Source organism: Pteropus medius, unplaced genomic scaffold (genome assembly GCF_902729225.1).
Source record: "Pteropus medius unplaced genomic scaffold, Ma_sr-lr_union100, whole genome shotgun sequence".
NCBI classification, from domain to species: domain Eukaryota; kingdom Metazoa; phylum Chordata; class Mammalia; order Chiroptera; family Pteropodidae; genus Pteropus; species Pteropus medius.
In genome coordinates, this window is record NW_024349519.1 from 14,342,519 (window position 1) to 14,365,632 (window position 23,114).

The following is a 23,114-nucleotide window of genomic DNA, read 5'->3' on the forward strand; positions in this document are numbered from 1 at the left end:
CATTACATCCCTATGACTTATTTATTTTATAACTGGAAGTTTGTTTCTTAATCCCCTTCACTTATTTCTCTTGCCCCCTAGAGCCCTTCCCTTCTCTAGTAACCACCAGTTTCTTGTATATATGAGTCTATTTCTTTGTTTTATTTGTTCGTTTGTTTTTTAGAGTCCACATATAAGTGGAATAATATGGTATTTGTCTTTCTCTGGCTCATAGTAGAAATTCAATAAAAATTTGTTGAATGAAGATGTGAAACTCTATATACCTTACCATCACTTAAAAGCTTGGGCCCTTGATTGTTTGGAAGAAATGTTTATTTAAATGTGTATTCAATAGTTATACAATTAAACATTTCTTCAAGAAATACTTTTGAGTGTCTTCTGTTTGCTTCTCTTAGTCTCTTGGACCCACTACCAACCTGATACTGTTTTAGGGGCCTTGGATTATAAATTTGAACATTATTTATGAAGGCTTTAGACACATTCTTATGGGAGGAAGTATTCTGGAGGGCTACAGTCATTTGTATGTGGGTCTGCAATAGTTTATTGGTTTGTGTGGACATTCATTTTCAGCTTTAGATTGTGAAATCTTAGAGGCTTTGTTTGAACTGTGAAAACTCGTTCTAAATAAACTTGGTACTGAATTATATATGCAGGGATGCTAAATAAATACTTTGGGATTATTTTGTTCATAGCATCGTTTCCTTAAAGAGCAGTGAGGTTCAACTCATGAAATTTGAAACCAAACATAAAGAGGAAATCATTATTTTAATTATTCCATCCTTTTTAAAAATTATTCCCTTCTTTTAATTATGCCATTCTTAAAGATTATGGTTTGGGGATGAAGTGGTCTGAAAAGGAAATTTACAGTAAGGAAAAAATTGAAAAATATTCTATTTCTGACTTCTTAAAGTTTTTTTAAGGGAAAAATTAATAAATACATGTGGTACAAAATTAAAATAGCATAACAATGGAAAATTTTTTCTTACCCAGGCCTAGAGGAGTACTGCATATTTTTTCAGAAATTATCTAAGCATTAAAGAGTACACATATGCATACATGCACAAACATCCCTTTTCTCCCACCATATGGGAGCATTCTGCACCTTCTATTTTTCACTTAACCAAATCAATTCTAGGATACTCAACTTTTTATACTTTAACCTTACTGAAATTGAAATGTGTCTTATGGGTGATAGTATCTTACAATTGTTGTAGTTCTAGATTGACATCCATTTCTTCTGGAAAGGATATGTACTTCTGTCAATCATGTGGACTTACTACTAACCCGATACTACTTTAAATACTCTGCTCGAGAGTTTTTGGACCACACTAATGATATGAGTCAGAATACAAATCCACATAAACTGGCTTGTGGTTTAAGTTTTCAGGGAATTTTTTTCTGCTTTTTATTGATTTTCAGGGTTGTGATATGCAAGTTTCTTTGCCATATCTTTCTTTGTTGTGGGTTCATTGGTCTTTACCTATTTCCAGCTTTATATAGGCGTCTCCTCTTAGATTCCCATCTTGGGCATTTCCTTCTTTGGTAGTAATAATTTAGAGATACATCTTACATCTGATAGCATCATAGATTTGATGGAATAAGTATGTTTTTTTTTGTTTTGGCACACTGAGATTTTGTCACTTTTCACAGCAGTATCGTATTCCATTGAAATTACATACTATGGTTTTTATGTTGTCTCTATTTTTTGCTACCACAAACAAGGTAGGAGTGAAGATCCTTGTATATAAGGCCTTGCAAACACATGGAAGAATACTTACTTCACTGATTTAGCTGTATTCTAGGCATTAAGAGAATGGCAGCAAGACAGTCCCTGTCCTCATGAAGCTTACATTCTAGTTTTCTTCCAGCTTTATTGATATATAATAGACATATAACATCAATTTTGAGGCAGACAAAGCGATTATTTGATATATGTATGTATTATAAAGTGAGTATCAAAATCAAGTTAGTTACTACATCTGTCACTTCACATAAATACCATGTATGTGTGTGTGTGTGCATGCTCATGTGTGGTGAGAACATTAAGATTTACAGTCTTAACAACTTTTAAGTATGCAATACAGTATTGTTAACTGTAGTCACCATGCTTTAGATACCCAGAAGTTAATCTCATAACTGAAATTTATACCCTTTGACCAACATCTGCCCATTTCTTCCATCCCCCAGCCCCTGGCAATCACCAATTTACTCTATTTCTATGAGTTCACCTTTTTCAGATTCTACATATAAGTGAGATCATCCAGTATTTTTTTTTCTGACTTATTTTGCTTAACATAATGCCCTCAAGGTTCATCCATGTTGTCGCAAATAGCAAGATTCCCTTCTCTTTTATGGCTAAATAATACTCCATTGTGTATTTTCTTTTTCTTTATCCATTTGTCTGTGGATGGACACTTAGGTTGTTTCCATGTCTTGGGTATTATGAATAATAATGCTTCAATGTACATGGGGGTGCAGATATCTCTTTGAGATAGTTATTTCAAAAATGAAGTTTACACTCTATCTGGGGGGAGGATGTCAGGTAATAATATAATTTCAGATAGCTTTGAATATGCAGAAAACCAAGAAAGGGGTCAGTGAGAAATGTGTGGTAGGCGATAGTGGTGAAACTATTTTATATAAGGTGATTAAGTAAAATTTGAGAAGAGACCTGAATGAAGCAAAGGAGTAAGTCAATAATTACCTGGGGGATAATTATTTTAGGTGGAAGAAACAGCCCTATATCATTTAGGAAATAGTCCTATATCATTTAAGAAATTAAATCAGTGCTTAAAAATATTCCCAGAAAATTCTAGGTCTGTAAGTCTTTGTTAGCTAGTTCTTCATCCAAAGATAAATAAATTTCATTTTTATACAAATTCTTCCAGAGCATGAAAAAATAAGGAACACTACTAATTCATTTTGGGTTACCTAGATAACCTGAGAATAGTATGAGAAAGGAATATTAAAGGTCATTCATGAACATAAATACAAAATTTCTAAACGAAATGTTAGCTGGGTCAATCTGGAAATACAGCAGGTCCTCAAATAATATCATTTCATTGTAATTTGGATGAGATGCTGTAGGAATTTAACTCTCGCTTATGTTAATTAGCCTATAGTAAAATTGGTTTTGTTGTACGTTATTTTGCTTAAAGTTTCAAAACATTAATGATGTTAAGTCAGAACTTACTGGATATAGAGTGATAAGTCATAACCCAATTCAGTTCATCCCAAGAAGGCAGATTGGTTTAATATAAGAAATAAAATGTATACAATTAAATCGAGTTAGAAATTCAGTTATTGTAACTTACCATTCAATAGGGTAAAGGGCACTTTCTTAGCCTGATAAAGGTATCTCTCTCTCCTCTCTCTGTCTCTCTCTCTTCTCTCTCTCTCTCTTCTCTCTCTCTCTCTCTCTCTCTCTGTCTGTCCACCATTCTGTCTGACTGTCTGTCTGTCTGTCTGTCTGTCTGTCTATCTATCTATCTATCTATCTATCTATCTATCTATCTATCTATCTATCTGTCTATCTATCTATCTAGATAAAAACCCCACTGCCAGAGAAGCAAAAGTACTGAAATTAAATATTGATTTAACAATGATTATGGCAGTGTGAATTAGAAAAATTACTTTGGAAAGTTCAAGTTCAATAATATTGAAAATTTTTATACCCACCAGTTTTACTCCAAGGTATACACTATGAAGAAACTCTTTCGAATGGACGCCAGGATACATTTACTAAAGGTTTATAGTAGCATTCTTCATGATAATAACAAACTAAAAGCCATTCAATGTCTATCAGTAGAAGAATGGATAAATAAATTAATGAGTTACTATTCAACAGTGAAAATATACAGTGAAAATAAACATGGATGAATCTTACAAACCATAATGTGTATCTAAGAAAGTAAATCACACAAAAGGACAAATATTGTATTATTCTGCTTATATAAAGTACCTAGAGTACTCAAACTCAAAGAGATAAAGTAGAATGCTGGTTGAAATGGGGAGAGGTTGCAAGAGAAAGGGAGTTAATGTTTAATAGATACAGAGTTTCAGTTTGGGAAGATGAAAAAGTTTTGGAGATGGGTGGTGGTGGTGGTTGTACAACAGCATGAATGTATTTGATGCCACTGACCTGCCTACTTAAAAATGGTTAAAATGGTAAATTTTGTTATATATACTTTACTATAATAAGAAAATAAGTAAATTACAATCATATGCATAAAGTATAATTGCATTTATGTAAAGTTCAAAAATAAGCAAACTATTGTTTAGGAATACATATATACATAACAAAATTTTAAAGAAAAACAAGAAAATCACAAACAACGTTGATTATCTCTAGAGGTATTATTATTTTTTTTGGTAAATCAATGTAATTTTAGTATATGATATGGAAAGAATTTAAAAAACTACATGATATAGCTGTTATGGACCTATCCCTGTTGGCTTTTTAATATAAACCAGATTTCTCATTTCTTATATTTGTAAAAATTAAAAATTAAAATAGAATTTGTCTGAATCTTTGCTTCATTCAGCTATTGCTAACATTTATCCATGTGCCATGAGCTAACCAGGAAAAAGAAAAGCCCAACCACTTCATCAAGAGGTGTATATCCAGTAAAATTTTACTTCTTATGTTATTATTTATCAGAATTTGTAATACAGTATGTTGCTCTGTTTAATTGTATACTGAAAATAGTTATAAAATTAACTCTATCCAGAGCAAGTTTTTTATTACTTAGAAACTCAGAGACAAGGCAATAAAATTAAAAATTTTTCATATGTATTTTTATAACAGATAAATGTGATAGGATCAACAAAAGTTTTTCAAGTATATTACATTAAGATAAAATTCTGTGAGGGAAATGGAATGGAAATAGGAGTTCAAAGAGAAAAAGGATTAAAATTTTTATTAAAGAAAAGCTTATTTATATTTTTTAATTGATGATATTAGTCATTAAATCACCATAGTATGTAGATTTCATTGGATGTATTTTAAATAGTGATCAATATATTTAAGAGTGATGTGAAAGTTTTGATATATCATATACTTGAAAATATAATATTTGCAGCTATTTAAGCTTGTGATGAAAATTTTTCAATGCCAACTTAAAAATGTGTAAAAGGGTACATAATTTTTCAAAATTCTTTTAGGGAATATATGAACAAATAATTTTAAAGGTTACCGATCAACTATAGCTGAGGAGAAGCCAGAAATGAAGTCTGAGAAGGAGAGACCTATGAGAGAAGCAATAATATCAGACAGTACTAACCTAAAGGCCTAATGAAGAAAATATATCAAGAAGGATAAGAAAACTTTGTTGAATGCTGATGACAGATGAGTAAAATGAAGGATGAAAATTGACCACTGCCATGGGAAAATGTTCATCTTGACTAGAGAGGTTTTAATTGGAACAGTAGAAATGAAAGCCTTAGTGTGCCATGCAGAAAATGGAGAAGTGAAAGCAGTGGCAACTCTTTTTAGGTGGTCTGATATAACAGGTAACAGAATTGGAGCAAATGATGGAGAGGGATGTGAAATCTAGGGAGGGAGAAATTTATGAATAACTAAAGATGTTAGTCACAAGGGACAATAAGGGGTAAGAGCCAATGTCAAAGTGGCACGTTCGTCCATAAATAGCAGAAGGTACATACAGTTCATCCACCATGATGGGAAGGAAGGCAGACAAGGTATAGGTAGGCTCGAAGATTTGGTGTGTAGAGGAGATTGTTTTCTTCTAAAAGTTTCTAGTAATATAAGAGGTGAGATCAACAGCTGAGAGTAGTAAAAAGGAGAGGATTTTGGAGGTTTGAAAAATGAGGACAATGACATAGTAGTAAGAAGAATGGACGGTGTTTAGAGCCTATTTAAAATTTGTGCTCATAAATTTAAGCTCATGTATTTTCTCTGGCAAGGTTCAGCTGCTCATACTGCTAGCAAAAACTAAGTGGAAAGTTGATTTAACTAGGACTTGGAATTTGCCACCTGAGCTCCTTGAAAGGAGAGGAAAACAGGGGAGGTAGAGATATATGTTAGTGGTTATGGTGATGAACTGTGAAATCTAACCTGGGTAAGAAAGAAGTGAAGGTATGGGAAAGGTTGATAAACAGTAAAAAAGTGATAAGGCTAATGGATTGGAGATTCCAATGGACCATCCTGCAGAAGGTGAGCCCAAAAGTGAAGATGGTTATCCAAGACTGTGTATCCCAAGGATTAATCACTCTTGATTCCTATATTTAGATGATACTCTTCTTTTTCTAAATCTTCCCATAAATAAAATAGAGGAGAGGTGGTTATCACCAAGAGAGTTCTCAAATTTGTCTCTGCTGCCCTGATCTCTTTACTAATCCTCCAATTTTAATGCCTGTGAGCATTGCCTGGATGCTACACCAGTACTTCATGCTAATTATATTTAAATGCCTTTAAACAATTTCTCTTACAAATTTACTCGTTCTGGACTACCATTCTTCCTTTTGATTCTTCTCTGACTCCTTCGTCTTCTTGCCCCCAGTTTAATCATTATCAAGTTAGCTTATAAAATATTTATTGGATCCATTCTCCTATCTGCATTTACATTGTCATTACTTTAGTTTAATTATTGTTAATAGTAACCAAAATGGTATTCTCTTTATAATAATTTTTCCCTAATACCAGTTTAGTCTTCAAAATTATATTCTTTTTTTTTATATGGGTAAACATATAATTATTTACAATATATAGTACATGAAAACATAAGAATTACACCCAGATATTTGTTCTCATTCTCAAATAATGTTGGCTCTCCAAAGATATTCAATATATGTGAAAAGTGTAACATGAAATTTACACTTTGAAATTTTAGTTTTTCAGGGAACCAAGAGTTCACCATTCTGTCTGTTTTTCAAGTTCCTTTCTGATGACAATCCTAAGGTCTATCATTTAGTAACACACTGGGTAGAAAAGAGCCCTTGCTGGGAAGGATCTGGGATGGACAGGACTCTGCTGCCGCTCCCAGAGCTACATCTGTCAAAATTATATTCTTATTGGCCATAGCCCTTCTCAAAAACTTTTAAGGGGTTTCAGTTTCTTATAGAATAATGTCCAAACTCTGGAGCATAGACTCCAGTCATCTTTTCCATCTTCATTTCCATCATCACCTCTTCTTAGAGTCTCCCCAGGGCCCATTGAACTGGTTGGCATGTCCAGTGCTCTCCAAACTTCGTGTCTTATTCCTGCTTTTCTCTCTTCTTGGGATATCTTCCCCTCATATCTGAATGTTAAAATCTCTTGGGCACAAATTTAAATACTACCTGCTCTATAAAATTTTACTTGATTCCAGCTGTTGAAAATAATCTCCCCTTCCACCAAACTTGCAAAATAACTCTCTATATCTGTTAGTCATAAAAATGTCTTTAATTTTTATAGACATATTGCAGTATTAAGCTGTTTTTACATATCTTTTCTTTTAATCCTTACAACAATGAAACAAGGTTGTGATTAGCACCATTTTAAAGATGTGAAAACTGGGAATGAGAGAGTTACCTAAATTGTGTATACTTGCCTTTGAATAATTTATATGCTTATTTTTCTTATTTGTTTCCACTTTGTTCTCAGTATATTGAGTCAAGGCTTTGCACATAGTAGGCAGTCTCATTCGAATGAGTGAAAGACTGGATTCATGGAAGCAAAAGTGTTTTTCAAAACTCCTGTTTGAGGGCTATGTGTTTTTAAGTTTTTTTGGGTACATGTGAATAGCTTTTTTTTATGTTGTGGCCTTTGTTAAGCCTGGCAGTAAGAAAAAGAAAATCACCAAAGCTGAACGATTGAAGCTGCTACAAGAGGAGGAGGAGAGACGGCAAAAAGAGGAAGGTACAAAATACACAGTGATACTATTTTCACACATAGGTAATACTAACAATGGGTTCATATTTCTATTATATTTTTAAAAGAATTTCCAAATTATTTAATTTTTCTAATTTAATCTGTTTTATAATAAATATCTACTGTTTAAAGGGTACCCAGAAACTTGTTAATATACACCAATCACTTTCAGATATATCTTGAAGTAGAGTTTTCAGATAAAATACAGGATGCCCAGTTAAATTTGAATTTCAGATAAACAATGGATAATTTAGGAATAATTTGCCCCAGGCAATATTTGGAACATACTTAAGCCAAAAAAAGAAAAGTTTATTGTTTATCTGAAATTAAAATTCAATTGAGTGTCCTTTATTTTTAATTGTTAATTCTGACAAACCTACTTGAAGTGTTTATGTTTATTGATGAAATCAGGGGCATTGGTGCTGATTGTGCAGTAAGAATTCTGAAACTCAAATTCATCAAATAAGGGAAATATGTACTAGTAAGAAATACACACAGTTGCCTACATTCTTATAGTTTAATAATGTTTATTTGCCAAATTTAAAGAGGACCTTGATTTGTTTAAAAAAGTTAATTAAAATTAATAAAAAGATCAGTTACTTAAAACCAAAAAAATGATTTTAAAAATACAAATATTTCAAGCGGTTGTAGCTTTTAGCATTAGGAACATCTGCAGATTAAGATTCAGGTTTTAGAAGTCTATCTTCAGTTTCCATGCTGATTTTTATGTATAATCATATAAATCTTTTTTAAGTGACTCATGATAATAGAACACCAGGATCTAGATTTCGGGGAATATTTTAATATATTGGGATAAACATATATTTTTCAGCATATGTGTCATATTTTTTTAATAATAAAAGCAAAAGAAGACTAAGGTAATTGCTTTGATGATGCAGATATCACAATATTATAAAAATCTTCTGAAAATTTTACCTCTCCTTAATTATCCATGATAGATCTGTCATTTTTTATTGGCTAAAATTATTATTGGATTGTTTTAACTTTCTAGAGGAGACATACCATTATGGACCTATTTTTTGGTCAGAAAGTTTGAGAGTCATGTTACTTTATTGAAAGAAATCTAGCACTTGTATTTTTCTACCACATAATAAAGGTCGTGACTTCTATAAAATATACCACCACCACTACATCTTGCAGAGATTTGAAGTAACCTTAAAGGCTTAAAAATTGATTTAATCGCTGAGAAAAAAAATTTTTTTTTTTCCTTTTGGGTTCTTTAGAGGAAGCTCGTGTGAAATATGAAAAAGAAGAAATGGAAAGACTTGAAATGGAACGAATTGAGAAAGAAAAATGGCAACAACTTGAAGCAAAAGTAAATAAATGTTAATGATGTTATTAATGAAGACTGAAATTACATGGCTATTTGGCTGTTTAATGTCATTCTTCCCCCAAAGCTACTAGTAATATTTAGTCCTTTATGAACTGGTTTAACTCATTTCATCCTACCATAGAATTGTGACATTATTACCCACATTTCACAGATAAGGAAACTGAGGAACAGAGAAATCAAGCTAGGTCATAACCAGGGCCTAGATGTAAGTAGTCTTGCATCTGAGCCTTTGCTTGTAACTATTAAGTTATTCTCAGTCCGTTTTATAGATAATTAAACAAGGATAAAAAAAAAAAAAGGAATTCAAATTCTCTCTCTCCTTTTTTAGTTTCACTTCTCTTTTTCACCAGAATTTTTCAAATCAGTAGTTCTGAAATATTTCGATCTCAAGAAAAAAACTCTCATTACTGTTAAAAATAGAAGACCCCTAAGGAGTTTTTGTTTATGTGGGTTATATCTATCAATATTTACTATAGTAAAAATGAAAACAAATTTTTACAAGTCATTATATTAATAGACATTAAACATTGTTCAAAATAAGCATTAATAAAAATAAGTAAATACACATTTACATTTTTAAGAAACAATTATATGTAATATATATTACTGAGTTATAACTGATATATAATGTTATATTAGTATCATGTGTACAACATAATTACTCAATATTTGTATATATTGTGAAATGATAACCACAATAAGTCTAATTGACATCCATCACCACATATTATATATTGTTTTAAATTAGGGAAATACGTGGCATTGTTTATATTTTTGAAATCTCATTAATGTCTGACTTAAAAGAAGACAACTGGACTCTCATATCTACTTCAGTATTCCATCTGTTAAAATGTGTTGTTTTGATTGGAGTATATATGAGGGAATTTGGGCCTCACACAGATGTTAGTTGGAAAAGATGGAATATTTTAATTGCCATTCAGATTATTGTGGATATTCTTTGATACTATATTTAAACTCAATAAGTGGTAGTTTCTTAATGTAAAATCTGAAACCATATTAATAGACTTTTCATACTCTATTACACTGAAACGTTGATCTGTCTTACACTTAGATCTTGTATCCATGCATGATTTTGCAGCATCATGTATTGGTTGCTTGGAAAAATTTGGTTCACTGAATTATTTGTTTCTAAATGTTGACCCATTTTTATTGTTCATTATCAAAAGAAATCACAAGCATTAATATCATCGCCAGTCAAATCAGAAAAATTTTTAAGAATTGGAAAACTGTCAAGCTCATAATGGTAGATAAAGGTTTTCCAAACTTTGGAATTTTATTTGAAAGCTTGAATTTTATCATTGGCAACAAACACTTTAAATTGTTTCCTGCAGGTGACATGCTCAATTCATTCATTTTTGAAAGAGAATGTCTGCCAAAATATTCAAATAATTGTACAAGTGTTTATTTCTCAAAACAATATTGTTCTTTGATATACAGCAAATGTGCTTTTATGCATACCTTCCATTTTATCACACAGAATATTAAAAATACATATACTTAAAGGTGATATTTAATAAAATTAATAATTTTTACTTCTTCATCAGGTCATTCTTATGTGAAACTGGCTGCTCACCACCCCTTGCCCCTGAAGAATAGGACCACTAGTACAGTCTGCGCCTTGATTTACACCAGCAGTTTTACACCATCTTGCACCAAAAGTGCAAATGTGTACACTGCAAAAAAGGCAAATAATGTCTTAGTATTATTATGAAAATTGATTTGACCTCACAGATCCCAAAACAGTCTTGGGGATCTACCAGTAGTCTGCAGATCACACTTTGCAAAACACTGTTTCAGATGAAACCTTTTAGAAATAGCAGTTACATTCAAATTAATTTTAGTATTCATTCTGAAACTAAATACTTTGCTAAGTAAATTTTTAATGCTACTTGTAAAAATTAAAGCTGAAATTATAGAATAAATCATTGTATCCCCATACAACAGGATCTGGAAAGGCGAAATGAAGAACTTGAAGAACTTTATTATTTAGAAGGGTGTTTTCCTGAAGCAGAGAAATTGAAACAAGAAAATAGATTGCTTTCTCAGGTAAGGCTGATTTTTTTTGTTTTGTTTTTGAGCTAAAACTTTTGTACCACAAGAGGGAGTTATACTCTGATACCCTTTTTAGTCTCAAAAAACTTTAAATTTGTCTATAAAAAATCTCCAATCTGACAAATTATTTATAGCAAAGTAAATTCATATAGCTCTGTAGAAAACTATTTGTCAATAATAAGATCCTGGAAAGTTTTATATGCTTTGACTCTGATTGAATTTCTAGAATCTATATTGAGGAAATTATCTTAAATATAAAAACTGTGTGCTCAAAACAGCTTAACTTTAAAAATTATGTAGGTAGATTATCTGAAGAAAAAGAAAAAACTGAATAACATATCAAAAGATGATTATTGTATAATTTTAAGCAAAAATGTATGAGTACAATGTAGAATTTGTGTAGACTACATAATGAATGGAAAGGTTCATACTAAAATGCCAGTGTCAATTGACAAATAGCAATAACTTGAGAAATAGAAGTTAGCCCAAGTATTGGTTTTTGTAAATATAGAAACTGTATGATTAAGAGAGAAAAGCAAAACAAAACCAACTCATAAATACTATTTTAAAAATTAAAGACTGACAATAAATAGAATTAGTATTTATTTGAATTATTGAAGTTTACAAATTATTTTGACAGAGAAATTTGGTTATTTTAGAGATAACTCAAGTAACTTAAAGTCATAATATGTTTTTTGCTTAAACTGGGAAAATGAGGTTATGAGAATTCATACTTAAAAAAGAATTTTTATTTTTGGTTGCATTTTCACCAGTGTGAACCTTTGATCATATTTATTCCACAGTGGAAACACTACATTCAATGTGATGGGAGTCCTGATCCTTCAGTAGCCCAAGAAATTAATACTTTCATTAGCTTGTGGAAAGAGGAAACAAATGAGACTTTTGAGGAAGTAATTGCAAAGAGTAAACTAGTTCTATATGTAAGTACTTTAGTATTATTCCATAATTTTAAATTATTTAAATTACAAATTTATTCCAAAAATAGAAATTAAATAAATATGTTATTTGCCAATTAATAACAGTATTGCTTCCTTAGGTATGAAGAAAAATATTTGCTAATCTTCTTTTTTTTCAACTTCTAAAAACCTCTTGACATCTTACGTAAGGTCAACATAACATAAATGAAACTTTAACTATACGTATGTCTAATTCAATCCAAAAAAAGTTAAGCTGCATCCATTTATGTAGATAACTTGGGAGAAAGTGAATAATTTTATCCTCAGCTGGCATTATGCACTATTCAGTGATTCAGTACACATGTTTTTTAATTGTTAACTTGTGCCAGCCACTTACTCTTTTAGGCACTGGAACTACATAGATGAATAAGAATATCTTACATTCTATTTCTGCAAAAAGGATGGATAGGCTAGCCTGAGGAGCTACCACTACAATGCACTTAAAAATGCTTAAAAAAAAATTTAATGACATTTAAGTCCATTGCCTAGTTCAAAAGAAAGTAAGGGAAAATCTTGGAGGTCATAAAACAATTTAGAAAAGTGGGCAAGTGTAGAAGTCAGTGGCTTCTCAAAAATTATCTGTTAACCCCTGGTGGCTTAGCATTTGTTTAAAGGGCCATCAAGAGGCAAAGCCTAGGGTACATGCAAGGTGACAATTGGGTCAGAGATCTGTATATGGCTTGGAGCTGCTAAAAGGTATTGTAGATAATAGGGAAAAAACTTACTCTGCGAAGGGAGATATAGGAACTTGTTTGGTTCATCTTTAGCTTAATGAAAACAAAAATGTCTCTACTGAGAATTCTTAATCACAGTGAGTCAGAAATTAGATTGAAAAATTTATCAGAATACAGCACAGAGAGATAAAGAGATGGAAAATATGAAAGAACAGTATGTATGTATATATATGTATATGTATATACACATATATAATGAAGCAAGAAGGACTAAAATTTTATTAAAAAGGAGTGCCAGAGGAGATATAGAAGAATGAGGAAGAGACAATATTCAAAGAGGTAATGGCTGACGGTTTTTCAGAATTGAGGAAAGATACAAACATTCAGATTCAAGAAATACAACAAATCCTAAATTAGGATAAATAGAAAAAAATCCACACTTTGGCACACCTACATAATATTAGAAACGAAAGGAATTCACTCCTCTTGGTCCTATTATCCTTTTGCTTTTCATTCTAACCCCTCACCATATTTTTGTGCTCTTTATCACTGTGGCTTATTTCTCCGTGTCGCTGTACAATGTCCTAACTCCAGACTCTGTTAAGAACATGAATTGCCTAATTTAATCTGGACAACAAGCTTATGAGGTTCATTTTACATATGAAGAAATATAGCTTGCAACTTGCTTACAGTCCCCTGTGAGACCTTAGATGGGCCTTACTCTGTTTTTTCAAGGCTCCAAAGAGACTCCTGTACACTGTGAGGTATTTGGACACCAGTGGATTTGTCATACAGTGTTCTTGCCACTGCACATCCTCTCTACTAGGGAGACTGCCATGGCATGATGCTGGGCCAGGAATCTGGTACTGAGATTAACAGGGAGGCAGCAGGAAGTAGCACTAGAGTTCACCAGTGATGAATTGTTATGAATGTAGGATACAGAATTACAAGTAATGAATAGTAGGGAAGATGAGACAAGGAAAAGTAAAACAAAACAGGAGACAGAAGAGAAGAATCAGCAATCAGAAACTGAAGCAGGAAGCCACAAGAGGAACAGAAAGAATTAGCAGTGATCCTATGGTAAAAATCAGGTTCCAAATGATCAAATTCATTTGATAAAATCTTAGATTATGCTTACTATGCCAAGCTTTAGAAATAGTAACTTGCTAACTTTTCATAATAACCCTATTAAATAGGCATCATTAGTCCCATTTTACAAATGGAGAAGTCGAGGCACAGAGATGTTACATAACTTGTCCAGGATCACACTGCTAGTAAGCGGTGGCTAGGATTGAAGTGCAGTGTCTGGCTTGAGTCCACACTACTCTGCACTACTATGCTGCCTCTCCTAATTTAGAAATTTTCTATATATTATCTGTGTCTGTGTTCAAAACTAAATTCTGCCACTTATTAGTTGTTCCTTGATCATGCTATGCCACATTTTCTCCCAACACTTTAAATTTCTCTCCACTCTCTTCTTGCTTCAATGGTTTCTAAGCAGTTTGATGTAATTCTTAACTTTGTTCCTCTAAATGTAAGGTGTTTTTTCCCTCTGCCTTCTGTCAGGATTTTTTTCTTTATCTTTGATTTTCCGTATTTTGAAAATGATAAGCCTAAGTGTAGTTTTGAAAGGACATTTATTCGGCTTAGTAGTCTCTGAGCTTGGTGGATCTATCTGACATTAATTTGGGAGAAATTCTTAGTCATTATTATTTCAAATTCTTAGTCATTATTATTTCAAATATTTCTTCTGTTCCTTTCTCTCTTTTTTCTCCTTCTAATATTCCTATTTTGTGGGAACTACCTTTTGTCATTGTCTCACAGTCCTTTCTTAATTCAGTCCCTGTTCTCTTTGCTTATTGTTTTTCCAAGATTCTATTGATACATACTCTAGCCCAGAGATTCTTACCTCAGCTGAGTCTGGTCTACTAATAAGCCCATCAAAGGCATTCTTCATTTCTGTTAGTGTTTTTTATCTCTAGCTTTTTTTTTTTTTTTAGTTCTTTCTTAGGATTTCCATCTCTCTACGTTGCCCATCTGGTCTTGCATGCTGTCTACTTTATCCATGGAGCCCTTAGCATATTAATCACAGTTGTTTTAAATTCCCAATCTGATAATTTCAACTTTGGTGCCATGTCTGGTTTCTGATGCTTGCTCTGTCACTTCAAATTGTGTTTTTTGCCTTTTGGTATGCCTTTTAATTTTTTCTTGATAAGTGGATATGATGTACTGAATAAAAGGAACTACTTACTGTAAATAGGGCTTTAGTAATGTGGTGGTGAGGGAGGGAAGGAGAAGAGTTCTATAGTCCTGTGTTTATGTGTCAATCTTTTAGTAAGCCTGTGCCCCTGAAATGTGAACTTCACAAGTGTTTTTAATTTTTCTTATCCCCTTTTATGTGGGAGGGGATGGCTAGAGACAGCTGGAATTGGGTATTTCCTTTCCCCCACATGAGTTAGGCTCTGACAAAACTCCCACAGGTGAGACTCTGGTTAATTAGTTTCCAGAGATTAGGCCTTTTTAAGAGCTTTGGAGTGTTTCAAAATGGTTCCTTTTCCCTTTCCACTGCTGGAAGCGTGAGGAGATTTTTCTCCCATATTTATTGTGTCAACCTGGTCGAGCTACTGGAGGTAAAACTCCCATGACTGTTCTCCTGGAGTTTATAACTCTCAGAGTTGTCCACACTGGGCCTCCAGCAATTCATCATTTACAGTTTAGGTTTTCCTACCAGATTCTGAGATCTTCCTTGATTTTCCTTCCAGATCCTGGATCTCTGCTCTGAGAAGCAGTGACTCCCTGTATTCACCTGTAGGTCTCTACAATCTTGGGGGCCTTGCTTATGGATCAAAGAAGAGTCGTTGATTTTTAATCTGTTCTGCTTTTCATTGATAGGACAACAGAGTGGCCTCTTCCAAGCTCCTTGCAGTTGGAACCAACACTCCTATTTCCTCATCTATAAAATAGGCAAAATAACAGTATCTACCTCACAGAGTTAAGATGAGGATTGAATGAATTAAAACATATAGAGCATTTAGAACAGTTCCTGGCACATAGTAGGCATTCAGTAAATATTAGTAATTTTCCTCTTCTCCTCATTGTTACCATATTGTTATTTCTATTCCACAGTTTTAGGTAATGATAAGCTGTGCCTTATCTATTGACTTGTTAATGAAAGCTCTGTTACACATGATTGAGAATTCTTATAATGGAATTTTTGGAGGACATATTTTATTTTTCTATGCTCTTAAATAATATAAAAATTCTTCCCTATATTTATTCCATGTTTCATTGACAATAAGATGTTTTCCTCAATTCAAAAGTGTTAAGAGTATCTTCCTTTTCACTTTTCTTTGACTGTCAGATTTAATTTACTTAGTAACTTTTTACTTCATATTTTTACTTTATACTTTTGCTTTATAGTTAATTGAGAAATTGAAATTAATTTTATTGGAAACTCCACCATATGATTTGCAAGATAAAAATATAACCCAGTACCAAGGATCAATCCTGGAACTGCAGGAGCTCCTTCACCTTAAGTTTAACATAGCCACAGAAATATTACTCAGAGTAAGTGTGATATTTTGCTTATATGTTATTATTAACTTTTAAAACAGTAAAAATTTTATGCTATATAATAAAAAAAAAACAGTATTTTTTTTTCAAAAATTAAAAGGTTATAAAAAAGTCAGTGGAATAATTTAGCACATATTATTACCCATATTTAACAACTGTAAATATTTTACTTTTAAAGAAATAAAACAATATAGCTAAAGTCTAGTTTTTAAATTATACTTGCTAAGGTTTACTAGGATCACTATGAAAATAAACTCGCAAATCATTATACATTAGATATTTACTCTAGATAAATCAGTTGATATAAAGTTAAAATTGTTGGTAGTCATGATTTTCCCCAAATATCTTAGCACTAATGATGATATCCATAATATATTCTACTATCCAGTCTATATTTAAAATTTCCCTAATATACCATGAATATCTTCTATAGTTTTTTTTTTTTTTTTAAATCAGCGAACAATCTAAGATCACACATTGCTTTTGGCTCTTTGTCTCTTGGTTTCTTTTATTCTAGAACACAGTCCTAGTCTTGGTACAGTATTGGCAGAATGTGTTTTCATTACAAAAAATTTCAAAAAAGGCTTAAATTTCACTAAGTTTATTTTTAGCAGTCATATTCATATTTTTACAATTATTTATATTGTAAGAAAAAGCATGTATTATAATTATTAATCAAGATTTTTATTTTAAGAGAAAAAGATACAGTATATAAAAGATAAGATTAGAAAAATAATGTTATATTTGAACTGGAAAATCAGTATTCATATTTTTATTGCATAAAAAGGAGCCAGGTCTAATTGGGGTAAATGGCTAGTTTCAGGTCTAGGGCAGGGAAAGTGAAAGATGAGGTGGAAAGATGAGGTTATCTTGTGCTAGAAAGCAAATAAATGCTCAAAGTCTAATGGAATCATATCCAAAGGGACAGGACTAGCTTAAAGAGTCTCCCAATAGTCAAATTTGGGACAATATGTTTATCAGAAAGAATAATGACTATGATTGATTAAAACATTGAATAAATAAAAATCCGTGAATCTCTAGCGATACCCCAAAATGAAGGAGGAAAGCGGAGTGGTGGATGGGGGAGAAGAGTTCTTTACAGAAGAATGCTGTCTGATAAATGTAGAAGGAATGACCAGTTAGAAGAATCACCATTTTTTAATCCTTAATGTAATAATTGATAAGGATCATCAATAATTGATAAGAATCACCATTTTTCAATCCCTAATGTAATAATTGATAAGGATCACCTAAATAAATAGGTGAAAAGTTGAGTTGTTGAGGAGCACATTATTTTCATAGTGCCACAGTTTTAGACCACAGATTATTTACTAATTGGAAAAAAATGTACTTTGCAATAGGGAGATATGGGAAGTCATCTCCCTATTTAATCAAGTTATCAAATCCACATAGTTAATAGTGGGACATAATATACCTCTTGATAAGATATAATATAAAGAACACAAAATCTATAATGCCTTCTTGCTAAAAATTATTTATCTGAATCTAATTAAACCTACTTAGACCTAACTTCTAGTGTACAATAAAATAAGGGGACAGAGGAGTAAATTAAATACCATGAGGAAATAATCAGATAAATTCACAATGTAGAACAATTCTACAAGGCAACTATCTTGGACACTTCAAAAAGTTTATTTCACAGAAAAAGAAAAGCAAGGGATCACTTTAAAAAAAAATAGCAATAAATTCAATCCCCATTACTTTTATGTTTTTACATTATAGCAGCCAAATACGTATTAACTTATTTAAGCCCTTTAAAAGAGCTAATTTCTTGAGCAGTAGGCATCAAACTATGTTAGTCTTAATTTAAAAATTCTGAAAAACATCTTTAAATTATATGTTTGATGTCGATTATCAAGTATTGGACTAGTAAAACGCATGACTCATCTGGATTGTCATAAACTGTATATTTTGTTTTCTAACTTTGATATGTTCAGAAATAGGCTAACTTTTGCAGTAACATCTACATTTTTAATAAGATACATATAAAGAAGCATGTGTATAGTTAAAATAAAAAGTCATGATAATGTTAAAATTAAAAAGGGTAACGTGGTAATCTATAAGTGCTACCTGGTCATATAGGAGCAACTTTAATCCTTAGACACCATAAGAGAAACTGAGTGGAAGAGAGGAAGCACATTTAATTCAGTAAATATGTTTGCATCGTTTCGAGAATTTTTAAAGCAATTCTTTGTCATCTTGATTGAACCATATTTTTACCCAAATAGCTCTATTAAGTATAATGAAGGAAATCTAATACCTAAATGATGAAATAACTTATGTAAGTTGTATAATTTATGAGGCCCCTAATCTTTGTTTACTGTTTTCTTTTTCTCTTACAGCAAGCTAGTACTTTAGCAGATCTGGACAGTGGAAATATGGAAAAAGTCATTCAAGATGAAAATGTTACTCTATATGTATGGGCAAACCTCAAGAAGAATCCAAGGTATTCCCATGGGTGATACTGTAGTTGAAAGACATAAGAGTCACGTCATGATGACCAGGCAGTTGCCTGTTGAACAATAGCATGGCATGCTTGGAAAAAACCATGTTAAGAAGTCAGCCAAATAGGGTTTGAATTATAGACCTGCCATTTGCCATAGGCAAGTTACTTAGCCTTGTTGAGCTGCAGTATATCAATAGTAAAATGATGATTATATTACTTAATAGGATTGGGTTGAGGATTAAATATTAATGCATGTAAGGTCATGGCATATTGTCTAGTACCAATACATGCTGAATAAATGTCAGTTCTTTCCCTTCTCTTCACCCACTTAACCTCCTTCCCCCCAAAAAAAACGTAGAAGAGGTAGGTGCATTTTACACGGTAATCTGAAACTTTTAAAAAAATGATCTTTGTGAAGTGTTAAAAATAATACTTTCCAAAAAATAATACTTTCATCTTTATTAATTTTTTTAGAGATTTAAGTGGTGTTTCCCCAATTATTTTCAACAAAGTAACAGCTCTCTGAGGAATGATAGTGGTAATGATAAATTTATAATCACTTGGCTGCTGCTTGATCTTAAACATTTCAAATTAATTGAGTTTATATGATGGTGAGTTTTAGGGAAAAAATACCAGAATAAAAGTTAGGAGGCCTAGGTTCTGGTCCCAGCTCTGAAAAGATGAGTCATATGACAATGGAGTAAGATAGACTTTATTTTTGATATTTAGTTAAAGGAAGGAACTAAATATTTTCCACATTTCATTTGCTACAAAATACTCTGGTTTAAATCTAAATCAGATACTGTGTATTAATATAACCTTTTTTTTTTTCATAAAATGTTATATACAGAAGAGTGAAGGGAATCGATCTATATAATTTTAAAAGAATAAAAATAAAACGAATAGCCCTGTATTAATTACCCAGGTCTAAAAAGAGAATTAGGTGGTTCTTTTACTATAATATAAGATAACAAATAGTGGAGGCAGAATAAGTTCTGTTTTATTTTGATGAGGAGGAGATTTGTAAGGATGGACTTGTCGAATTTGAAGTACCTATGAAATATCAAAGTGCAACTGTCTGAAGGCATTGAGGAAATCAGATATTTTTGGGAGTGACTATTAGCATATAGTCACCTATATGCTAATGCCTAACTTTTTGGGTGTTGTAGATTATTATAAACTTTAAATTATTCCACATGCTCACATATATGTAAAGGCATTTTGGGGTCTCTTAAAGTTCATCCAGGATGTTTTTTCCCTACCTAACCCCAGGAAACATAGAACTTATATTAAAAACTTCTGATAATATAAATAATAATTGAAGCCATAGAAATCATATCTTAGGAGAGTATGTAGAGGGTGAAGAAAAAAAGGCCTAGGATGGAGAGCCGAGTAATATTAATATTTAAGGGATGGTTAGGAAGAAGGCCGTACAGAGGAAACAAAAGGAGCTGCCAGAGATGGATCCCAAGAGAGTGGATCCAAAGAGAATGTTTTGAGAAGGATAACATTATCAACTGGGTCCAAATCCTACAAAGAAAGCTAGTGAGGGTCAGGATTCGAAACTGTGACAGAATTAAAGTGGAGAGAAATACTGCTTAAATTTGCAACAGACCTAGTTTCCTTAGACCTCATCCTCTTTGTTAAAATTATTAACAGATACAGAAGTGTCAGATTCTCTGAAACACAAACTAGATTTGAACTTCCAAGGATATTAGCAACGAGTGACATTGCCCTACGACTCCTGCATACCCACTATGATCATGTCACGCCACCATTCCCTGTTCGAGCATTGTCACAAGAACGCACTTCCACAGAAGCTCACTTTGTCGAAGGTGAAGTTAATGTTGTAGAAACAGAAATCCCTGAAGATTTTGAAGAAGAGCATAAACAACGAGAAAATGAGTCTATCTCAGTTCATGAGGAAGAAATAAAAATTGAAGAACAAGTTGATACTGAAGTACAAAGGGTAGGACACATTTAATGTTTAAATTTTTTCTTCATGCAATAAGTATTATTAAATCCCCTTGAAGCATTCTCGAGATTTTTCCTAAACAACTAGAAATTGTGTGAAAGCCACTTTCTTGCCAGTGACCTAATTTTGAATGTGCATTTTTCTTCTTGCCTTCTATTAATAGTCACTGATGATAGTTGAGCTTGTTGCTTCAACATTCTAAAGTTCAGCATAGGGGTCGATCATTTTTGTATTAGGTACACTCCTGAAAAGCTTTGAAGCAATTTAAATTTTGTGTATTTATTTTATTTTAAACTCACTTAAGGGAGTTTGCCGTTAAAATGGAAACTCGCATTTTCCATTTTACAAACTGAGGGATTATGTTACATTGTTCTATTACTTCCTAAGCTTTTGGTTTTGCAAGAACAAATTTTATAAAGTAAAATTAATTTTCTTACACTATTGCACTTCTCTCTTAAAACTTGACGTCTTTAGATATAATAACATATTATTTGAGTAGTTTAATAATAATATTCCTTTTTAGGTTTCTGCTCTGTTTTCTATTTCCAGGATCTTTGAGCTACTTATTATGTTAGAACAAATTATCTCTTTAGAATTTTAGTAATACTTTCTCAGAAGTAAGCAGCTTTTTTGTTTGGCCATAGACAATTTGCATTTTAGGAAGTATCAGAGGAAATAATGGTTTCCTACAAGTGCTTAAGACATGAAATATATTGGTTTATTTTCTTTAAACACATGTAAGGGTTAAGAATTAGATTAAATACAAATTTCAAATTAGAATAGGAATTGTTAGATATTCTAAGAACATATTTAATTGAAAATTCCATTAGAAATCTTCCAGAAACAAAAATCATAAAGGTTATATAACAATGTAGGCTATGGATATGACATAATGGTTGTTAGTACAAACAATATAAAAATTAACAAGGCTCAAGGGGAGGAGAACCCAGAAACCTGTATATAGCTGATATTTTAGATGGAAAATAAAAATTTGTCACTTAAAAAAAAATTGTTCTTTGAGCAATTTGGTAGTTTTTAAAATAAATTTTAGTTAACCTCTCAGATAGGATGCTAGCTTTACTAGAGTTCAGTATTTCCAGTTCTCTTCCCTTTCCTGGACATATGGAATGATTATACTCTATGCCTCCTTAAAGTTAGGTGTGACTCTGCGATTTGCTTTAGCTAAGATGTGAGTGGAAGTGACATACTGATTTCTAAGGGAGAAAACAAATGAGTAAATGGACCCTGAACTTATTTAAATTTGAAGTAGGAAAAAAAAGAAAACCCATTAACTTAAAATTTGGCAAGATTTGCGATTGAAAAATTCACAAAAACAAAGAACAAATAAAAAGGAATCAAAATCGTTGTATGAAAAGCACATCTAAAAATGTTTGGTCTTGATCCGATAAAAATTTAGATAATGTCTCCTCTCAAGTTCCTTTATCATAATTACTATTTTATGAAACCCATCAACATATTACCCAAGAATTTTACTTTATTTATTTTTAAATTCTGAAATAATAATTAAAAAAATAATTTGAAATACGGAATTTACATGGCTAACGCAATTCTTATGCACATGTGTTTCAGTTAAAGCAGACTAATGCAGTGATGTTTTATTATATGTGAATTTTGAAAATAGTTTTATATTTAAAATAGTCATATGAATTTACTATGATACTAAACAGTGCAGTTTTATACTTTTCTCAAGGTCTATCATGTATTATAGTAAAGAGTCATTTCCTGTGTTCTCAGCCAGTGAGCTCAGAGGTTCCAAACTAAACTTTCCTCATAGTGAATGGTTCTTACCAGTGTGTTTAACTACGCCTGGTTTTCCCATTATTATTTAATGTTTTATTGAACAGTTTCAACTTATAATGACTAAAGGTATGCTTATGCTAATGTTTATGCCCCCAAAAGTACACCAAGGAAAAAAACATTCTACTCAATGGTAAAATGCATATTTTATGTAATTTTGAGGCTGTCCTTAAATAAGTAGCATAAAAAACCCAGAGAAAAGATCAACAGAAATAGTTTTACTTTATGAAACCTTCACAGTCTAGTAAGCTTGACTGAAAATTATGTGAATGGCAGACGGAGTTACTTGGCTGGAGGAACTTTATGTTATCAGGGTATTGAGAATAGCAGATG

General features: G+C 31.9%; 1 protein-coding gene across 13 annotated transcripts in view; it reads left to right on the top strand.

The window, feature by feature from the left end:
• Positions 1-23,114, top strand: part of DNAI7 (dynein axonemal intermediate chain 7) — a 58,365-nt gene that overhangs the window by 7,680 nt on the left and 27,571 nt on the right. For 7 of the 13 annotated variants that reach the window (XM_039882462.1, XM_039882466.1, XM_039882463.1 and 4 more), the window contains 7 exons: positions 7,774-7,894; positions 9,115-9,206; positions 11,190-11,291; positions 12,101-12,238; positions 16,369-16,515; positions 18,885-18,988; positions 20,648-20,957. In XM_039882462.1, the coding sequence (XP_039738396.1) occupies positions 7,774-7,894; positions 9,115-9,206; positions 11,190-11,291; positions 12,101-12,238; positions 16,369-16,515; positions 18,885-18,988; positions 20,648-20,957 (1,014 nt within the window). The remainder of the gene's footprint in view (positions 1-7,773; positions 7,895-9,114; positions 9,207-11,189; positions 11,292-12,100; positions 12,239-16,368; positions 16,516-18,884; positions 18,989-20,647; positions 20,958-23,114) is intronic. The other 6 variants (XM_039882464.1, XM_039882465.1, XM_039882469.1 and 3 more) reach the window with 1 other exon arrangement.